This window comes from Poecilia reticulata, chromosome 13 (genome assembly GCF_904066995.2).
Source record: "Poecilia reticulata chromosome 13, P_reticulata-male-v2, whole genome shotgun sequence".
In the NCBI taxonomy this organism is placed as follows: domain Eukaryota; kingdom Metazoa; phylum Chordata; class Actinopteri; order Cyprinodontiformes; family Poeciliidae; genus Poecilia; species Poecilia reticulata.
The window spans coordinates 26271430-26288329 of NC_088842.1; the positions used below are offsets into that span (position 1 = coordinate 26271430).

Sequence of the window (16900 nt, forward strand, 5' to 3'; positions counted from 1 at the left end):
CTTTTGTTCCAACCTTCGTCTCAGAACAACTGTTTTTGCCATTTTTTATTATTATTTTGACGTCTAAAACTTTGACCCTCATTCTGTTGTTTCAAATAGATGCCGCTCTACCCTGCCCTTGACGGATTGGTCAGTGAAGTCATTAACTTAGCCTTTAAGCACTTTAAATACAAAGAGGGGTAAGATTTAATCACTTCTAGCGAGACTTGATTTGACATTTTTGCAGTAATAATAAATGTGATTACTATTACTAAGCAGTGAAAGTTTAGTTTTCAGCTAAAACAAATCTACATTCGGACTTCCAATAAAATTTTAAAACCAAGTCTGGCATTATTTTTCAATTAAGCCAAATACAGACCAAATTTAGCCCAGATTTATATGAATCATTTAGACATGCCACACTTTCTGGATTTTTTTTTTGTCATTCCACAACTTAGTCATGTTCTACTTTTTGTTGACCAATGGCATAAAATAAAATATGAAAAATGTTGTGGTTATAACATGAAAAATTACAAGAAAGTTCAGCGGGTATAAATACTTTTACAAAGTGTTTGTTCTAAATCCTTAGTCTTCTTAATGTTGCAATTTTCCCCAACAGATATCATGGTCCAAACACTGGCAACATGCACACTGTAGCAGACCTCTATGCTGAAGTCATAGGAGTGTTGGCTCAGTCAAAGTAAGCATGATTTTATATATTTAAGTTTCTGCTTGTTGTGTGGGGACTTTCTGAAAAATACATATGTTTTATGAGTTTGAAGGACACTTTAAGACAGATCTTTAATGTCAAACTAGTACTGGAAAATATTGTGCTCATTTGAACTTTTAGGATCATTGCAGCAGGGAGGAAATCCCTAAAGCAGACATATGAGCTGCAGGCCTCCTTTCAAACTATGCTTTGCTTAATTTTATTAAATATCTTGAGACATGCTATTCACATTTTTACTCAATTTTAGATTGAGATTTTAGAGATAATTCCATCTCTGGTATGTTTCAAGAATAGAATAAGTGTTAGATGAGAAATTTGTCCTGGGCCTCAAATGTATTAACTACATGTTGATGGCAGAAGCATGTCTTCATCGGTGTGCTTCTTGAGCCTTGCCACCTTTCATTTTTGTCACAACTGTCGACTTTACTTTCTTAATAGCAATTCTGGCTTCTTCATATACGTGCTCATAAAACATTACACATTTTCAGGTTTCCTGCTGTAAAGAAGAAGTTCATGACTGAACTGAAGGAGCTGAGGCAGAAAGAGCAAAGTCCGTATGTTGTTCAGAGCACCATCAGCCTCATCATGGGGGTCAAGTTCTTCCGAGTGAAGATGTATCCAGTCGAAGACTTTGAAGCTTCTTTTCAGTTCATGCAGGTGCAACAGAATTTACAGTGTGAAAACTTAAGTGAAAGTTGGCTCTCTTTACTGCTTGCTTGTTGAGTGTTGATCTTACATTTTCTAGTCTTTTATTGTCTTTAAGGTAATGAATAGCAAAGACTTTTTACAAAATTCATAATTCTGAAAGCTGTTGCTCTCTTGTTTGCAGGAGTGCGCCCAGTATTTTCTAGAAGTCAAGGATAAGGACATTAAACATGCTTTGGCTGGTGTTTTTGTTGAGATCCTGGTGCCTGTTGCTGCGGTAAATTTCTTCATCCTACAAATGATGCAATTATTCCTCAATAATGTTCAGCCAAGAATTCAAATATTGAAAAGTACCAAAACAAAATTATTTTCTTACTGCAAGAGCATATTCGAAAATATGTTTAGTACATTTATTCTGTGCAAAATAAACTTAAAATATTATCAAATGTGATATCCATAAAATGACAGGATACATTATCAAGCAACAGAAATCTGCTGCTATTTTTAAATTATTGAAATGTTTAAAACAATATATTTGACAAAAACAAGGACAGTATGCAGAATATTAAAATATTGCTCCTCATTTTGTAGAGGCCTCCTCTACAAAATGAATATTTGCATTACATACTTGTTATAAGACTGATATCTAGATTTTTAGAAAATAATTGCAATAATAAATAATTAAACCATGTCGATACTTTCCCTTATTATCTTAAAAAAAAATATTGCTCCTCTGTTTTCAACAGTATCTTTGTCCTCCTCATAATATATATCCACTATGCTGTTGGTCAGAAAACTATGAATTGGTTCTCTTGAATGCTTCAACAATGTAATGATCAAAAACATGAGGTCAAACCAAGACAGAAGTGGTTCACTAGACATAAAATCTTCCTTCCTCCATGACTTGCATGGACAACAAACCAAATCCCTGGTGCTGTGCCATTATCTCTTATTTCCTAACAAGGCTTTGTTAAACGAATAAAAAAAATATGCTGAATGTCAGATTATACCACTACAGGAACAATTCATTTCCATCTTGTATTGAGTTTGATCATGCTGACATGAGCAATGATTCTCTATATTAAATTTTCTGGTCCATTTTAGGCAGAAATCTCAATGTTTAACCTTAATCTTGATTTCGCTCTAGGCCGTGAAGAACGAAGTGAATGTACCCTGCCTGAGGAACTTTGTGGACAGCCTGTACGACACGACTCTGGATCTGTCGTCAAGAAAGAAGCACTCACTGGTTAGCTACGGAGCAGAAACAGACAGTGATTGTTGTTGTTTTTTTTTTTATGTTTCTGGTTTTACCGCAGCAGCCTCTGTTGCATGGTGACAGAGACGCATGCAGCAAAGCTTCAAGGTTGCGTTGTGTAAACTTATTTCAGAGTTGCAGTTAGTGTCCAAACTACAAATAATTTATAAGAGCAGTCAGATTGTCAAAAGAAGCCTGAAGGCAGGGCTCCATGTGCTTTTAAGTGTAAAGCTCCAACCCCATGACACGGCTATAAATAAAACTCACAACTTCACACAAAAAGGCAACAAAAGCATCCCCAATAAAACTGGAAATCTGCATTCTCTGGAGGCAGCGTTTGCCACAGACGCATGTTATGAAGTATCCACCATCAATAAATAGCATAACAGAAGAAAACCTAATCATGTCTTCATGAGAAATCAGATTTTGAAATGCAGTTTGGAGAGAGATTCCTTGATTTGCTTCTGCAATGTTCAGGCATTATGAACATTGCAGAACATCTATGTAGTTTTACATTTTATTCATATTATGACCAAAACTCTTGTCTAAACTTTTGCTTTCATTTTCCCAGGCCTTTTATCCACTGGTGACCTGTCTGCTGTGTGTGAGTCAGAAGCAGTTCTTCCTTAACAGATGGCATATCTTTCTCAACAACTGCCTTTCAAATCTCAAGGTAACGTCTAAACCAGATTATAGTTCTTTACTACAAGTGTTTTTTGTTAAAAAAATTTTATGTACTGCCATTCTTTAAATGGCAGTATGACTGCAGGAAGTATTTTTGACTATATGTAAATGTGAAGTACTATTAGTTTTCGTCCAGGTTTTACAGCAACTTTCTTTTTTTATCTTACAGAGTAGAGATCCTAAAATGGCTCGTGTTGCTCTGGAGTCCCTGTATCGCCTGTTGTGGGTTTACATGATCAGAATAAAGTGTGAAAGCAACACAGCAACCCAAGGGTAAATCTATTTACCCTGCTTTATTGCTAGTAGTTTACAGTAATTTCATGCCTCAGCACTAAATTAGCATCCCCAGATGATGCCATATTTTTATTTGTATTTATTGTGTCTTTAAAAAAGTAATCATAAAGAACGTCTGCATTATGCTCTTTTCAGATTTTTATTTGTTAATATTTAAAAAGAGAATCAGGCATTCTCTTCTTTCCATTTTGTAATGTTTCTGAAATAGTTCAAGGTACTGAAATACTTTTGCAGGACATAAAATGTAAGGTTAAAAGAGGTGTTTTCATGTTTAAAAGGTGTGAAACATATCTTGAAAGTGCATTTTTATAACCTCATTATTCTAAAACAATCTTTGTGTGTTCACAGTCGTCTGAGCACCATCATAACGACGCTTTTCCCTAAAGGGTCTCGCAGTGTGGTGCCGAGAGACATGCCCCTCAATATATTTGTCAAAATCATTCAGTTTATTGCGCAGGTAAATGCAATGTGCTATGATTCTCTCAGTAGATGTTACTCAGGTTAAGATCTGTGAAATAAACACGTTTCTCCTATTTTCCTGCAGGAAAGATTGGATTTCGCCATGAAGGAAATCATTTTTGACCTTCTCTGTGTTGGAAAACCTGCAAAAGCCTTCAGTCTTAATCCCGAGGTACGTCATCTACTTTGTCACTGAGACAGTTTTCAATAAAAAAAATCTATAACAATACTGATGCAAAATGTATCTTATTAAAATTATATTTAAAGTCATGCTTTCTTTCTTCTATTTTAAATTTATATTTACACTTTTAGAAAGTATGGATTTATATCGCTAAACATAAAATACGTGTAGAAATGATTGCATTTTTTTCCTTACATTTTTTTCACTAGAACTCTCCAGGATGCATAGTGTTGTGTTAAAAATTGTTAACGTCTTCTGTTTTGTTCAGAGAATGAACATTGGTCTGAGAGCGTTCTTGGTCATCGCCGACAAACTGCAGCAGAAGGACGGAGAGCCTCCGATGCCGAATACCGGTTGCTCTTTGCCCTCTGGGAACACGCTCCGAGTGAAGAAGACATACCTGAGCAAAACGCTGACCGATGAGGAGGCCAAAGTCATCGGTGAGAGAGACAAACCACAATCGGGAATAATAAAAATGCTTATATATTCATACCGACAAGAAATGTGCATAGTTTATGTAACATTATGTTTAACAGTGTCAATATATTTGGTCTTTGATTTCTTGTTTTATTTTATCCCCTAGAAGAAAAATATCAAAATATCATACAGCTGTCATAAGAAAATATCTTTTAGCAATTTCTTTTTCAGAAAATGTATCAATTTTAGATAATTTTTTTTTTATTATTCTTAAAGTAGTGGCTTCTTATCTGATTAATTCCTTCTAACTTGTCCTCTTCTTGTTCAGGGATGTCCCAATATTATGTTCATGTGCGGAAAGCGATTGACAGCATCCTAAGACACCTTGATAAGGAGGTGGGACGCTGCATGATGATGACAAATGCTCAGATGTTGAATAAAGAGCCTGAGGACATGATCACGTAAGAAAAACTATTTGTCCACAATCACTTACTTTGCTTCTTTTGTTTGTTTTGTATCACACTAATTGATCAGTTTGACAACAAAGCAAGATTAAAGTCAGATGTTTATTTTAAATGTGATTTTTCAGGGGTGAAAGAAAGCCAAAGATAGACTTGTTTAGGACTTGTGTTGCTGCCATTCCTCGCATCCTTCCTGATGGGATGTCCAAACCTGAACTCATCGACCTCCTCTCACGGTGAGTCACACATCTCAGAGGAACAGTCTGTGTAGAGAAAATTTATATTTGGCTCATCTTGGCTTTAATGACAGCATTAATGACAGTTAAATGCACAATTAATATCTGTATGGACATAGGTGTTTTTTAGGGAAAAGTCAAAAATTGATATCCCAATGTAATGTAGTCATATAGCAGCAGAGCATTTTAGTTCTTAAGCAGCAATTAGTGTCAAGACTTGCAAATCCCAGAATTTTCCCGTTGAATTTCTGCATGTCAGACATAAAACCTCTGGATTTTGTCTGGTTTGCCAGGTTGACGATCCACATGGATGATGAGCTTCGCCTCATAGCCCAGAACTCCCTGCAAAGTCTGCTGGTGGATTTCTCTGACTGGCGTGACGACGTTTTGTTTGGATTCACCAACTTCCTGTTGCGTGAGGTTCAAGACACCCACCAAGGGTTGTTAGATACGTCCCTCAGATTACTGCTGCAGCTGCTCACACAGTGGAGAATAACCCTGGCGTCTTCTGGAAAGAGCCATGACCTCGCTAAGCTGCATGCTGTCGAGGTGAGCTGGAGTTTCTACACGCATTACACATTTAGCAAATGGGTTGACTTCTCTGCTGCCTGAGGCTGATGCTCCAGGATACACCTGGTGCAGATAATTTAAATGTGATTTTTATTTTTTTGTTATTAGATATAGGCATTTAACAATTGTTTCAATTTTCACAGCTGCTGAATTCTTGCTCGGGCCATAAGATGCCTGCAGACAGAGGTCCTCACTCCACTGTGCTGCACGCTGTGGAGGGACTGGCACTCGTACTGCTCTGCTCTTGCCAGCTGACCACCCGCAGACTCGCCATCGCTATACTCAAAGAAATACGGAGTCTTTACTTGACAATAGGACAGACCGAGGTAAATCAAAGATACACCAAAACTATGTAAAAAAAAGTAGTAAAGTGTATAATGTAGTTGAGTTGAATGTTTGATGTTGAGATTTTGCATTTTTTTTGTTTTGTAAACTGCAGGATGATGAAAAACCAATGATAGAGATCATGGATCAGCTCAGCCCTGTTATCATGGAGAGTTTTATCAACGTAGCTGTCTCTGACGCAGTAAGTTCCTTCTGTGGCCTATTGGATCTGCTTAGATTCTATTTACCATCTTAAATTCAGGCGAGTTGTTTGCAAGCCAGTAAGCTAGGTTGAAAATAAGATAATAGCTAGTAGGAGAGTTCAGTCACATGTAAAGATTGCAGGTTTCTCAGCAAACAAATTACTCCTAAACACACTTAAGTTGGTGACTAGAATGGAACTGGTTCAGAAAGGATATAATAGTTTGTGAAGTGTGTAACATATTTTGCTTTTTCTTTATGTTTTCTTAAATAGTCTTATTCAGATTTTAGTCACATGTACGTTTTTGAATAGTGTTGCTATTTTATCAGTTAATTTTGAGTGCACTTTGTTGGTACATTGAAAAGCCAGAGGAACTTCTGTCACTCGCTAACTTACGGCAAAATCAGTACACGATTACAGCTGAAAATTTGTTTGGATGATTTTGAACAGTGACATACATTTTAAACTAATTTTAACCTATATTGTCTTATGCCTCAAATCCTGACTTTTCTGTCTTTATTTAAACCTTCCTGTTTCCTACTTAAAGTCTCTCTCTCTATCTTTATCTCTCTCTCAGAGTCTGAATTAATTGCTGGCTTGTTGTAGAAAATTTCTTTTTATAAAAATTCGTACATCTCTGTGGTTCTTTGCATGCACTTTTAAACATCTCATTTATTGTACAAAAACGGGAGTCAGGGTGTGACTGACGTCAGGGTGTCATGGACAAAAAAAACAATAAATTTTAAATCATTTCATCCCAGTCCCCTACTGATTTCTCAGTGTAATTACAACGAATATGAATTTCACATTGCATTGATGTTAAAATAACCTGCTAACATTGTAAAATAATACATATTGTAAGTTGAGTATGAAAATCTAGTTCTTTGAAACCAAACATAAATTTAAAAACACTTAAATCATTTATCTGTTTCAACCAGTAGGTTTTTGTTGGACGTACAAACCAAACACCTGAAGTCAAGTAGCTGTTGCTTAATTCAGTCGCCTCCACTTCATTACCAATGCATTCTTGTTTAAAATCTATTTTGCTCACCACCCCTGACCTCTGCCCCTGCTGTGTCACTGGCTTGTCGCAGGCCGCGCTGCCAGCTGGCCACCACGTGGATCTTCAGTGGCTCGTGGAGTGGAATGCGGCACTTGTCAACAGTCAGTATGACATCATGAGCCCCTCGCACGTGTGGCTCTCCGCCCAGTCTGTGAAGGACCCCTGGGTGCTGTGTGTGTTCTGCCTTCTTCGGCAGGACAACCTTCCAAAGTACTGCCCCACAGCTCTCAGCTATGCCTGGCCCTACGCCTTCACTCGACTGCAGATGCTCATGCCCCTGGTGGACCCGAAGTAAGTGTCCTCAGAGTCGACTGTAAATTCACAAAGTACATGTTCTTAGATATATCCCTAACAGTGTCATGGTCTTACCAGCAGTCCAGTGAATGCAAAGAAGACTGGCACATCTGGTAGTGGGGAGAGCTACGTAATATTATGGAGAAACTACCTGATCCTTTGCTTTGGGGTGGCCAAGCCCAGTATCATGAGCCCAGGTCATCTGAGAGCGTCGACACCTGAGATCACAACTTCCACACCTGATAGCACTGTCAGTCATGATAACAAGGTAGCTGTCTCTTCGTCATTGTGCCTTAATAATTCCCTCAGTGCCCAGAGTGCAAAGGATCAGGTGTTCACACCGAGCCTGTTGACATTCACACTCAATGCATTGAATTACACAGCGGTTATTTCACATGAGTGAAACAGGAAACCGGTGTATTCTTAACTGTATTTTTGTCTCAGTGCAGCTCCGACTAATTAGTGCTGCTCAAGCTGCATGAGAGATTTCATTTGTGCGACCGAACAATGTCAGTTTTGTTGTTTCAGGTTATTGGAAGCCCATCTGTGGCTTGGCTTCTAAAGCAGCTGGTCCCACTGATGAGAACAGAGAGCATCGAGTTGACAGAGTCATTAGTTCTTGGATTTGGACGGACTAATTTGTTGGTATTCAGGTAAAACTATGTTTGACATTTTATTTTCTGAACAATTGCCACCATAGATGTAAAATTTTGGGCCACTAAATGACTTTTTTGTCCCATCCTTAATTTTATCATGAGCTTTAGTGCCTCGTGATAATTGAATGACATAGATTTTTTTTTTTCCGTGGTGGTGCAGGGTTGGGTTATGACTAAACTGATTAAATGGAATGTAGGTCCAGATTTTAATTAAAATCTTCACTGACCTGAATTTTTGTATGGATTTAATGTGGAGACAAATCACAGGATTATACCTGAATGAGGCCTTTAAATTTCTATTCACATTGTTTACTAGAGCTCATGTTCTGTTGTTCAAATCCCTTTCAGAGAAAGAAGTAAAAATAGATTGATAATATTGCACTTTCTGCACACAGGGAGCTTGTGGAGGAGTTACATCCCCTCATGAAAGAGGCATTAGAAAGAAGACCTGAGGTTTGTTGCTTATGATGCTCAACACGTGTTCATATTCCTCACCAGAGAGCGTTTTTGTTTCAGAGAATCCTCACTGTTTAAGTTATGTATACATGATCGTTGGCAGAACAAGAAGCGCCGTGAGCGGCGGGACCTGCTGCGATTACAGTTGCTTCGCATCTTTGAGCTTTTGGCTGATGCTGGTGTCATCAGTGACAGGTTAGTGTGGCTGCAGCTGAAACTTGTTTTCGAAATAGAGTTACATTTACAAGAACTAAAGAGCAGTAAAATCAAATGACTTGAAATTTGGTCTGACTGAGCGCGTATCTGTTATTTTTGTCATCCTGCAGTACAAATGGCGCTCTGGAACGTGACACCCTCGCCCTTGGTGCTTTGTTCCTGGAATATGTTGATTTAACACGGATGCTTCTTGAAGCTGAAAATGACAAAGAGGCTGAGATCCTCAAGGACATCCGAGCTCACTTTAGTGCGATGGTGGCTAACTTCATCCAATGTGTACCAGGTACCCCTGAACTTCCTTGTAAACTACCCCTCTTACAAAAGGGCCAAAAGTATGTTTAGCACTGTGCTGGACTTGGAGTGTCTGCTGGGAGTAGGTCCAAAAATAGTTCAGCTTAAAGACAGAAGATGCAAAAGCAGGTGATGACTCATGGGTTGCCTAGTATTTAAGTCTCTAAAGGCCTGCTAATGGCTTGTTGAAGCATGTTGATATTTTGCTTTTATGCAAAGTCCTTCTGCAGCAGTTTACTATGATGCATGGATAGGTTTCCTGACACTGCACTTTCTTAATGCCCTTACCTACAACAACTTTTCTTTTTTTTTTTCCTCCCTAGTGCACCAAAGGAGATTCCTGTTTCCACAGCAGAGCCTTCGGCATCACCTCTTTATCCTGTTCAGCCAATGGGCAGGACCCTTCAGCATCATGTTCACCCCCCTGGACCGATACAGTGACAGGAATCATCAAATAACAAGATATCAGTATTGTGCTCTAAAGGTAAAAAGTGTCTTAAATATCATCCTGTTTTGCCTGGTGTATGTTCTGTATACAGAACATACAGAACATACTGTTATATACATCTGTTCTGTATGTTAAATACAGAACAGAATGTTTCTGTATTTAACATTCAACACAGAAAAATAATTTCAAAAGTAATTATTATGATAATTTGAGATCAGAAAAGTCAGGGCGATTAAAAGTTAAGCAGCTTGTCATGATTATGTTTATTTCTCCAGGCCATGTCTGCTGTGCTGTGCTGTGGTCCTGTCTTCGATAATGTTGGCCTTTCTCAAGATGGATACCTCTATAAGTGGCTGGATAATATACTGGCCTGCCAGGATCAGCGGGTCTGTAGCCAATGCTTTACCACTGTGGTGCATTTAAACAAAGAGCAGACTGACCTGATGGCATGCTGCAGCTTGCTTTTTAAAAGGCCAGCTCTGCTTATTGCCAACTTCTTACAGGAATCTTGGCAAGAAGCCAATGATTCTTTTGCTTGTCTGATGTTGTATCTATGAAGTTTAGACAATGAACAAAACCTTTTGCATGTTTATTTTCTCCACACATTTCTTCATAAATAGTGTTACGTAGGTTGAGCAAAAGGTCACCAAGAGATCTTGCTAATAGTAAATAATCATTTTGTGTTGCAAAACTGATATAATCACTCACAAAATGCTTAAATAATTCATACTAAACAAAGTCTAAACAAAGAAAAGCAGATCATTCTGTAATTCTGTAAATCAGTCTTCTGTCTGCCTTGTGCTCAGGTCCACCAGCTTGGCTGTGAAGTTGTCATCTTGCTTTTGGAGCTAAATGCCGACCAGGTCAACCTGTTCAACTGGGCGGTGGATCGGTGCTACACTGGTTCCCACCAGCTCGCCTCTGGTTGCTTTAAAGCCATTGCTACCGTCTTTTCCAGCAGGTATAAAACATCTTAAGTTCTCGACTGTTTAGATCCACTTTTTCGATTCTACGCAATCAAAATAATTGAAAACAAAACATATTTTCTTTACAATAAACTTTTCTTGTCTCTTCCCTTTTTTTTAACCAGTAAAAACTACCCATGTGACATTGTTACACTGCTGAATCTTGTGCTGTTTAAAGCATCTAGCACTAACAGAGAACTCTATGAGATTTCAATGCAGCTAATGCAGGTAAGAAAAAACGAAAATTACTTGTTAAATTTCCACTTTTCACAGAAAAAATTTATGACTATTCATTTTGCGACAAAAGTCAATGTTTTGAATCGTTTTGAGGTTGTTTCTACAACTCTGTTATTTTTGTGGAACAAGTCAAACTACAAATAATTGCTAGTAATCTACAACATTTGCCTAAAAATAAAGAAAAATATGTATAACACCCTTCTTGATTTTTTTTTATTTCAAACAGATACTTGAAGACAAGTTATTTATGTACTCTAAGAAGACGGCAGAGCTGAAGCCAACCAGCATTTTGTATGGCACCCATGGTCCATTGCCTCCTCTTTACAGTGTCTCACTCTCACAACTCTCTACTCAGCTAGCCAGGATGTACCCAGAACTCACGCTTCCCTTGTTTTCAGGTAAGTGGTGTTGATGAGGATGACGAAGATGATGTATAAATGCCTTTTAAGACACTCAAGCTAACTCTATGATCACAAAATAAAACAATGAAGCAAAAAATAAATAAATCTAGAGGGCAATAGGAAGGTAGACCTGGGGGTGCTGAAGGGTGTGTTGATGACTTTGTACCAATTAGGAGAACTTCAATTTTATCCCTGTTTTATTTAACAATTTTTAAGTAACCAACATTTAACCTCATGGAAACATATTAACAAGCAGGCAGGAATGAGATTGAATGAAATAGTGTTTGGTTTCATTATTTCAATGAAAATACATTAAATTATTACAACTTATTGTCAAGACGATTGATGAAAAAAGTGGGCCGAGTACACACCCTTGAGGAACACCAATAGTGATTGGAAATGATTTGTGTTGCCAGAGCAATAAGGTTTAAGCCAGTTGTAGGGTTGGCAGTAATAACAGTGTAAGATAGTCTTCACTGTAAAATGTTATAGGAGACAGTGTCCTCTGCAGTAGTAAAGTCTAAAAAGATGAGAATGATTAATGACTCTGCTATAAGGATGTTGATGGAGCTCTGACATGCAGCTGCATCTCTGCTATAATGGCAATTGAAGCCAGACTGAAACTGTTCGGAGAAATGCTGGACATGTCTCTGAATACTTGGTGCTGGACAAGTTTGTGTGAATCAGAGAGAATTGTGAGTAGGAGGGCTGGGGGAGTCTTCTTTACTGTTTAAATGGACGACTTCACAGATGAACATTATGGTGAAATCAAAAATATTTCATCTTCATTTGTCCAAGTGCAAATACTGCAGTTTCTAATGATGTTATGCTGATGTTTTTGTTGACGTTCTTTTCTTACAGAGGTCAGCCAGAGGTTCCCCACCACTCATTCCAATGGCAGGCAGATCATGCTAACCTACGTCCTTCCCTGGCTTGGTAACATTGAACTAGTGGACAGCGGCTTGCTGCTCCCAGTCTTTGCACCGTCAAACCCCAGCTGCGAGTCTTCCTCTCAGCTGACCAGCGCAGATTCATCACACTCATTAAAAGGCACAGGCTGGGGATCGTTACAAGCCACGTCTATGGTTCTCAATAACCTCATGTTCATGACAGCCAAGGTAAAATGTTGTTGAGATGTATAATGTCATATATAACTGAAATGAATACAGCTTTGTGTTTTTTTTAAATCACTGTTCTTAGTATGGAGATGATTTACCTGGACCAGAGATGGAAAACGCCTGGAATGCTTTAGTCAGCAATGAGAAATGGAGCAACAATCTGAGAACCACTCTGCAGTTCATTATCAGCCTGTGTGGTGTCAGCAGTGACACCACTCTTCTCCCATATGTAAGACATTCAGGCCGTCTAGAAAATGTCAGAAAAATGTCTTCCTTTAGCTTCACAGTTTCTCTGAAGAATCGTTCCTTCTTTATTTATCCAGATCAAAAAGGTGGTCATCTATCTTTGCCGAAACAACACAATGCAAACCATGGAGGAGTTGTTATTTGAGCTGCAGCAAACAGATCCCGTCAACCCTGTGGTGCAACACTGTGACAGCCCTCCTTTCTATCGTTTCACTGCCACAAGCAAAGCTTCTGCGGTGGCTTCAGGTCATTTTCTTTATTCTTCCAGTGTTTTTTAAACCCCTCTACATGTTAAGTTTTAATGTGAATCGGTGCTTTGTAAACAGACTAAGCTGAAATGTCATAACCTGGATAGGGATACATTTTAATTTTGGAATGTTTTTCCAGAATAATTTTTAAAGGTTTATATGACATATATGAGATCTATAAGGATTACATATAATGTAAAAAAAAATAAAAAAAAAATATTATTAATATTATTATTAATAATTCCAGGACAAGTTTAATTACTTTGTGGCCAGTCATTGAAAACTGCTTGCTTTGGACAGATTCCCAGTGTTAAATGAGTGGTAGCTGTAATTCCTTTAGCATTTTATAAAACATGTCCACTTATGGTTCTTTCTTCAGGAACCACATCAAGCAGCAACACTGTCGTAGCTTGCCAAGATAACTTTCCCGACACAGATGACATCAAGACCATGAAGGAGAACGAAGAGAGGTAAAGTGTCCTCTGACGACTTAAATCATGTGATCAGAGATAATTACGGCATTGGAGGATTTTTGTTGATATCTTTATAGATATATATGTTTTTTTTCCCTGGTCTCAGGCTTGGTCATATAATGAGAGCACACAGCCGACTGGAGTCACGTTACAGCAACAGTTCAGGAGGATCTTACGATGAAGAGAAAAGTATGTTACACTGTGTTAAAAACGTAAATGACTTATGTCTTTGTTATTTTTTTGTTTGGTGAGAAACACACAATCTGGCACAAAGAGCAAGAAGCCAGCATGGAGCCACTGAGGATGGATGAGCAATGTGTAGAAGACCTCGGGCTTCTGTGACTTCCTGCGATGAAATTCAAGTAGCCAAGCCCAGGTTCTATGGTTTCTGTCCCAAAACAACCTGGTGTGACTAAACTTGGTCTAATATAAATAACAAAAAGAAATGACAAGAGAAATACAGTGGATCCTTACAAGATATTGTGACATTGATATGATTAAGATGTATTGTTACCCACACAAATGTTTGTTGAATTATATTAAATATGAATGAATGCTAAATTAATATCATATGACCACTTAGATGAACCTCTGCCGCCCTATGTGGATTGGCTGACGTTTGTTATTGAAACAAACAAGCCCCACCCGCTCCCCATGCCACTTAACGGAGGATGCTGGGCTCCACTGGTGGACTTTTTACCAGAAACCCTCACTCCCAGAGGACCACTGCACAGGTTACAAGATTAAAATCTATTTAATGTTTAGACAGTTTGCTGAGGTTTCTTTTGAAGCTGTAGAACTGTACAATTGGTCACAGATGTGAAATAGGTTATGTAACATGTTTCCTTATGTTTTGCGATTACTTTAGGTGTAATATTGCAGTAATCTTCATGACAGAGCTGGTGGTGGACCACGGTGTGAGAGAGGACTGGACGTTGCACCTTCCTTTAATCCTACATGCTCTGTTTTTGGGTAAAGACTCCATACTATTGTATTTTTTGAATTACTTATACGTGTAAACCTGGGATCATTCGTTTTTTTTTTTGTAGAAACACTACAGTGTCATGGAAAGATATCAACATCCTTCACCTTTTTCATATTTTGCCACATCACAATGACAAACATATTTCATTTAACTGTATATCTGAAAGGGCCAACACAGTGTAGCTCCTAAGTTTGAAGTGAATGGAATAGGATACATGTTGTTTTAATTAACTACATAAGAAAATCTGAAAAGCGTGCCATGGTTTTGTATTCAGCATCCTTGAGTACTTGCTTCTGCAACTAACGTTCACAATAGTTTCATCTCCAAGTCTGTTTGAGTTTGTCTGAAACCTTATTTCTCTCAATTTTTGCAAAATAGCTCCACCTCAGTCAGATTGGATGCAGGGTGTCATTAATCATTCAAAGGAGATGTGCAGTGTTTGTTTTCTTCCACTCCCAGCATTTTGTGTGAAGGCAAAAAAGTGATCTTGTCCACAATATCTCCATTCATATGTTTGCTGTGTCACTTCATGGCTTGTACCAAACTGCAAGCATATCCTTTTATATTTTATCCATTTACCTGTGGATTCTGCAGCTCATCTAAAGTTATCATAATCCTCTTGGCTTCTCTGATAAAGACTTCCCTTGCCTGCACAGTCGGTTTAGATGGATGTCTTATAAGGTTTCAAGTCATGACTTGATCTTTCAATTAGCAGAGGATTGACTGAGCAGTGCTCTGTAAATAGTTTATTAATTTAAACCTTGTTTTGATCTTCTCCATAACCGCATCCCCGAACTGCCTGGGGTGTACGTTATATTTGTTCACTAATGTATTACACCGAGCATTTGAGGCCTGCATAACCTTGTGTTGGTCTGCCACATAAAGTCCTATTAAAAGACTTTGTTGTTTATGTCTGTAATGTGGTGATATGTGTGAAAGGTTACCTGTTTTGAATCCTTCTGTAAGATGGTGTCAAACAGCGTGGCAGCTCATCTGATCTTTGTGTTTGCTTTACAGGCATGGATCACTATCGCCCTGAGGTTTTTGAGCACAGCAAACGTCTGCTCCTTCACCTGTTCATCGCCTTGTTCTGTAACAACAACTTTCAGACCGTTGCATCAGTTTTACTGCAGACGCGGGAAGTCAATGTCCTCAAGACCCTCACTTGCACGTCCAGCCTTCAGATGGAATATTTGCCTGCAGGTAGTCATGTTTGTCAGCTTTCAGAGCTGTTCGCACTCTCCTGGAAGGCCAAATTAGCACACCTCTTGATAAAGCAGGCTTGCATTTGTCATGTGGCTTCTCTGTCTGGCTATTATAAACTTGAAAGTCAGAAGGGGATGGCTTGCATTCCTCGAAGACAATAGATAAGTTTCTTATCTTGGGGAGAAACTATTTGGACTCTGTGCCAAAAGCAATACTGAGCGCCGAGGACATCAAAGGTCTTGATTAAAGCATTCCATTCTGCTATTTTTATCCTCCAGTCAAAATTGGGGCCATCTGCTCAAACCTCAGTTGGTTCAACTGCTAATCATTTTTCTTGAAAATTGTCTAGACGCGTACTGACAGGTTGTATATTGCAAAGGAGCTTTGATTAATTTATTCTCCAGATTTTTTGCAAAATAACAACGCATTTGTTTTAAATAGCGCAGTTACGTGATCCGAGGTAGACACTGCTCAAATGGGGCAAACTATTAAATACTTATACTTGATCTTTTGTTATGTGTTTAGGTGGCTGTGACTTCCTGCGGGAGTGCCAGGCATCTCCGGTGCCAGACTCTGGACTGAGCTCTTCCTCCACATCGTCCAGTTTGAGTCTGGGGGGCAGCAGCAGCAACCTGCCGGAGATCACACAGGAGATGGAGGAGTTTGTGAGCTCCTGCAAAATGAATGAGAAGAGCAATAAGCTCATTGAGTTTTTGATAACAAGGTAACCATATTTATGTATTATTGTTTTTTTGTAATTTAGTCACTAAATGTGTATCACAGCAAAAGTGAGGTAAAATAATGCCTAGAATGACGTTGACGTCCTGCAGGATGTTCCTGGATTTAGGTCTCCACCTAGTGGTAGTTCTTTTGTATTGCAATTTGCTTTGCATTTGTAAATGAATGTAACATTTCAGGGCTGAAAATTATAAGGAAATAACCATTATTAATCATTCACAAGAAACAGCACTTTAAATAAACACTTTATGCTTAAATTTTAAAGTCTTATAACTTTGTGTTGACTTCAGGTAAAAAATATGTACATGCACAACGTTTTACTGGCCACTTGCCTTGACACAAACTTTTTCTTATTGTGAAGAATAAATTGCCTGTTTTTTGAAGGGTAACAATATAGAAAACAGTTGATCCTTGAAATTTGT

At 38.3% G+C, this 16900-nt stretch overlaps 1 protein-coding gene across 4 annotated transcripts in view; it reads left to right on the forward strand.

The window, feature by feature from the left end:
• Window positions 1-16900, forward strand: part of frya (furry homolog a (Drosophila)) — a 47100-nt gene that overhangs the window by 17523 nt on the left and 12677 nt on the right. For 3 of the 4 annotated variants that reach the window (XM_008426264.3, XM_008426270.3, XM_008426273.3), the window contains exons 6-40: window positions 100-179; window positions 599-679; window positions 1198-1366; window positions 1539-1631; window positions 2502-2600; window positions 3181-3282; window positions 3463-3566; window positions 3936-4044; window positions 4132-4218; window positions 4496-4667; window positions 4973-5105; window positions 5234-5341; window positions 5635-5890; window positions 6055-6237; window positions 6351-6437; window positions 7532-7791; window positions 7873-8062; window positions 8323-8447; window positions 8846-8903; window positions 9010-9101; window positions 9233-9405; window positions 9737-9897; window positions 10137-10247; window positions 10668-10822; window positions 10952-11054; window positions 11290-11461; window positions 12326-12582; window positions 12665-12811; window positions 12906-13074; window positions 13456-13546; window positions 13656-13738; window positions 14133-14283; window positions 14418-14521; window positions 15552-15737; window positions 16266-16464. In XM_008426264.3, coding sequence (XP_008424486.2) covers window positions 100-179; window positions 599-679; window positions 1198-1366; window positions 1539-1631; window positions 2502-2600; window positions 3181-3282; window positions 3463-3566; window positions 3936-4044; window positions 4132-4218; window positions 4496-4667; window positions 4973-5105; window positions 5234-5341; window positions 5635-5890; window positions 6055-6237; window positions 6351-6437; window positions 7532-7791; window positions 7873-8062; window positions 8323-8447; window positions 8846-8903; window positions 9010-9101; window positions 9233-9405; window positions 9737-9897; window positions 10137-10247; window positions 10668-10822; window positions 10952-11054; window positions 11290-11461; window positions 12326-12582; window positions 12665-12811; window positions 12906-13074; window positions 13456-13546; window positions 13656-13738; window positions 14133-14283; window positions 14418-14521; window positions 15552-15737; window positions 16266-16464 — 4850 coding nt within the window. The remainder of the gene's footprint in view (window positions 1-99; window positions 180-598; window positions 680-1197; window positions 1367-1538; window positions 1632-2501; window positions 2601-3180; window positions 3283-3462; window positions 3567-3935; window positions 4045-4131; window positions 4219-4495; window positions 4668-4972; window positions 5106-5233; window positions 5342-5634; window positions 5891-6054; window positions 6238-6350; window positions 6438-7531; window positions 7792-7872; window positions 8063-8322; window positions 8448-8845; window positions 8904-9009; window positions 9102-9232; window positions 9406-9736; window positions 9898-10136; window positions 10248-10667; window positions 10823-10951; window positions 11055-11289; window positions 11462-12325; window positions 12583-12664; window positions 12812-12905; window positions 13075-13455; window positions 13547-13655; window positions 13739-14132; window positions 14284-14417; window positions 14522-15551; window positions 15738-16265; window positions 16465-16900) is intronic. The other variant, XM_081614409.1, reaches the window with a different exon arrangement.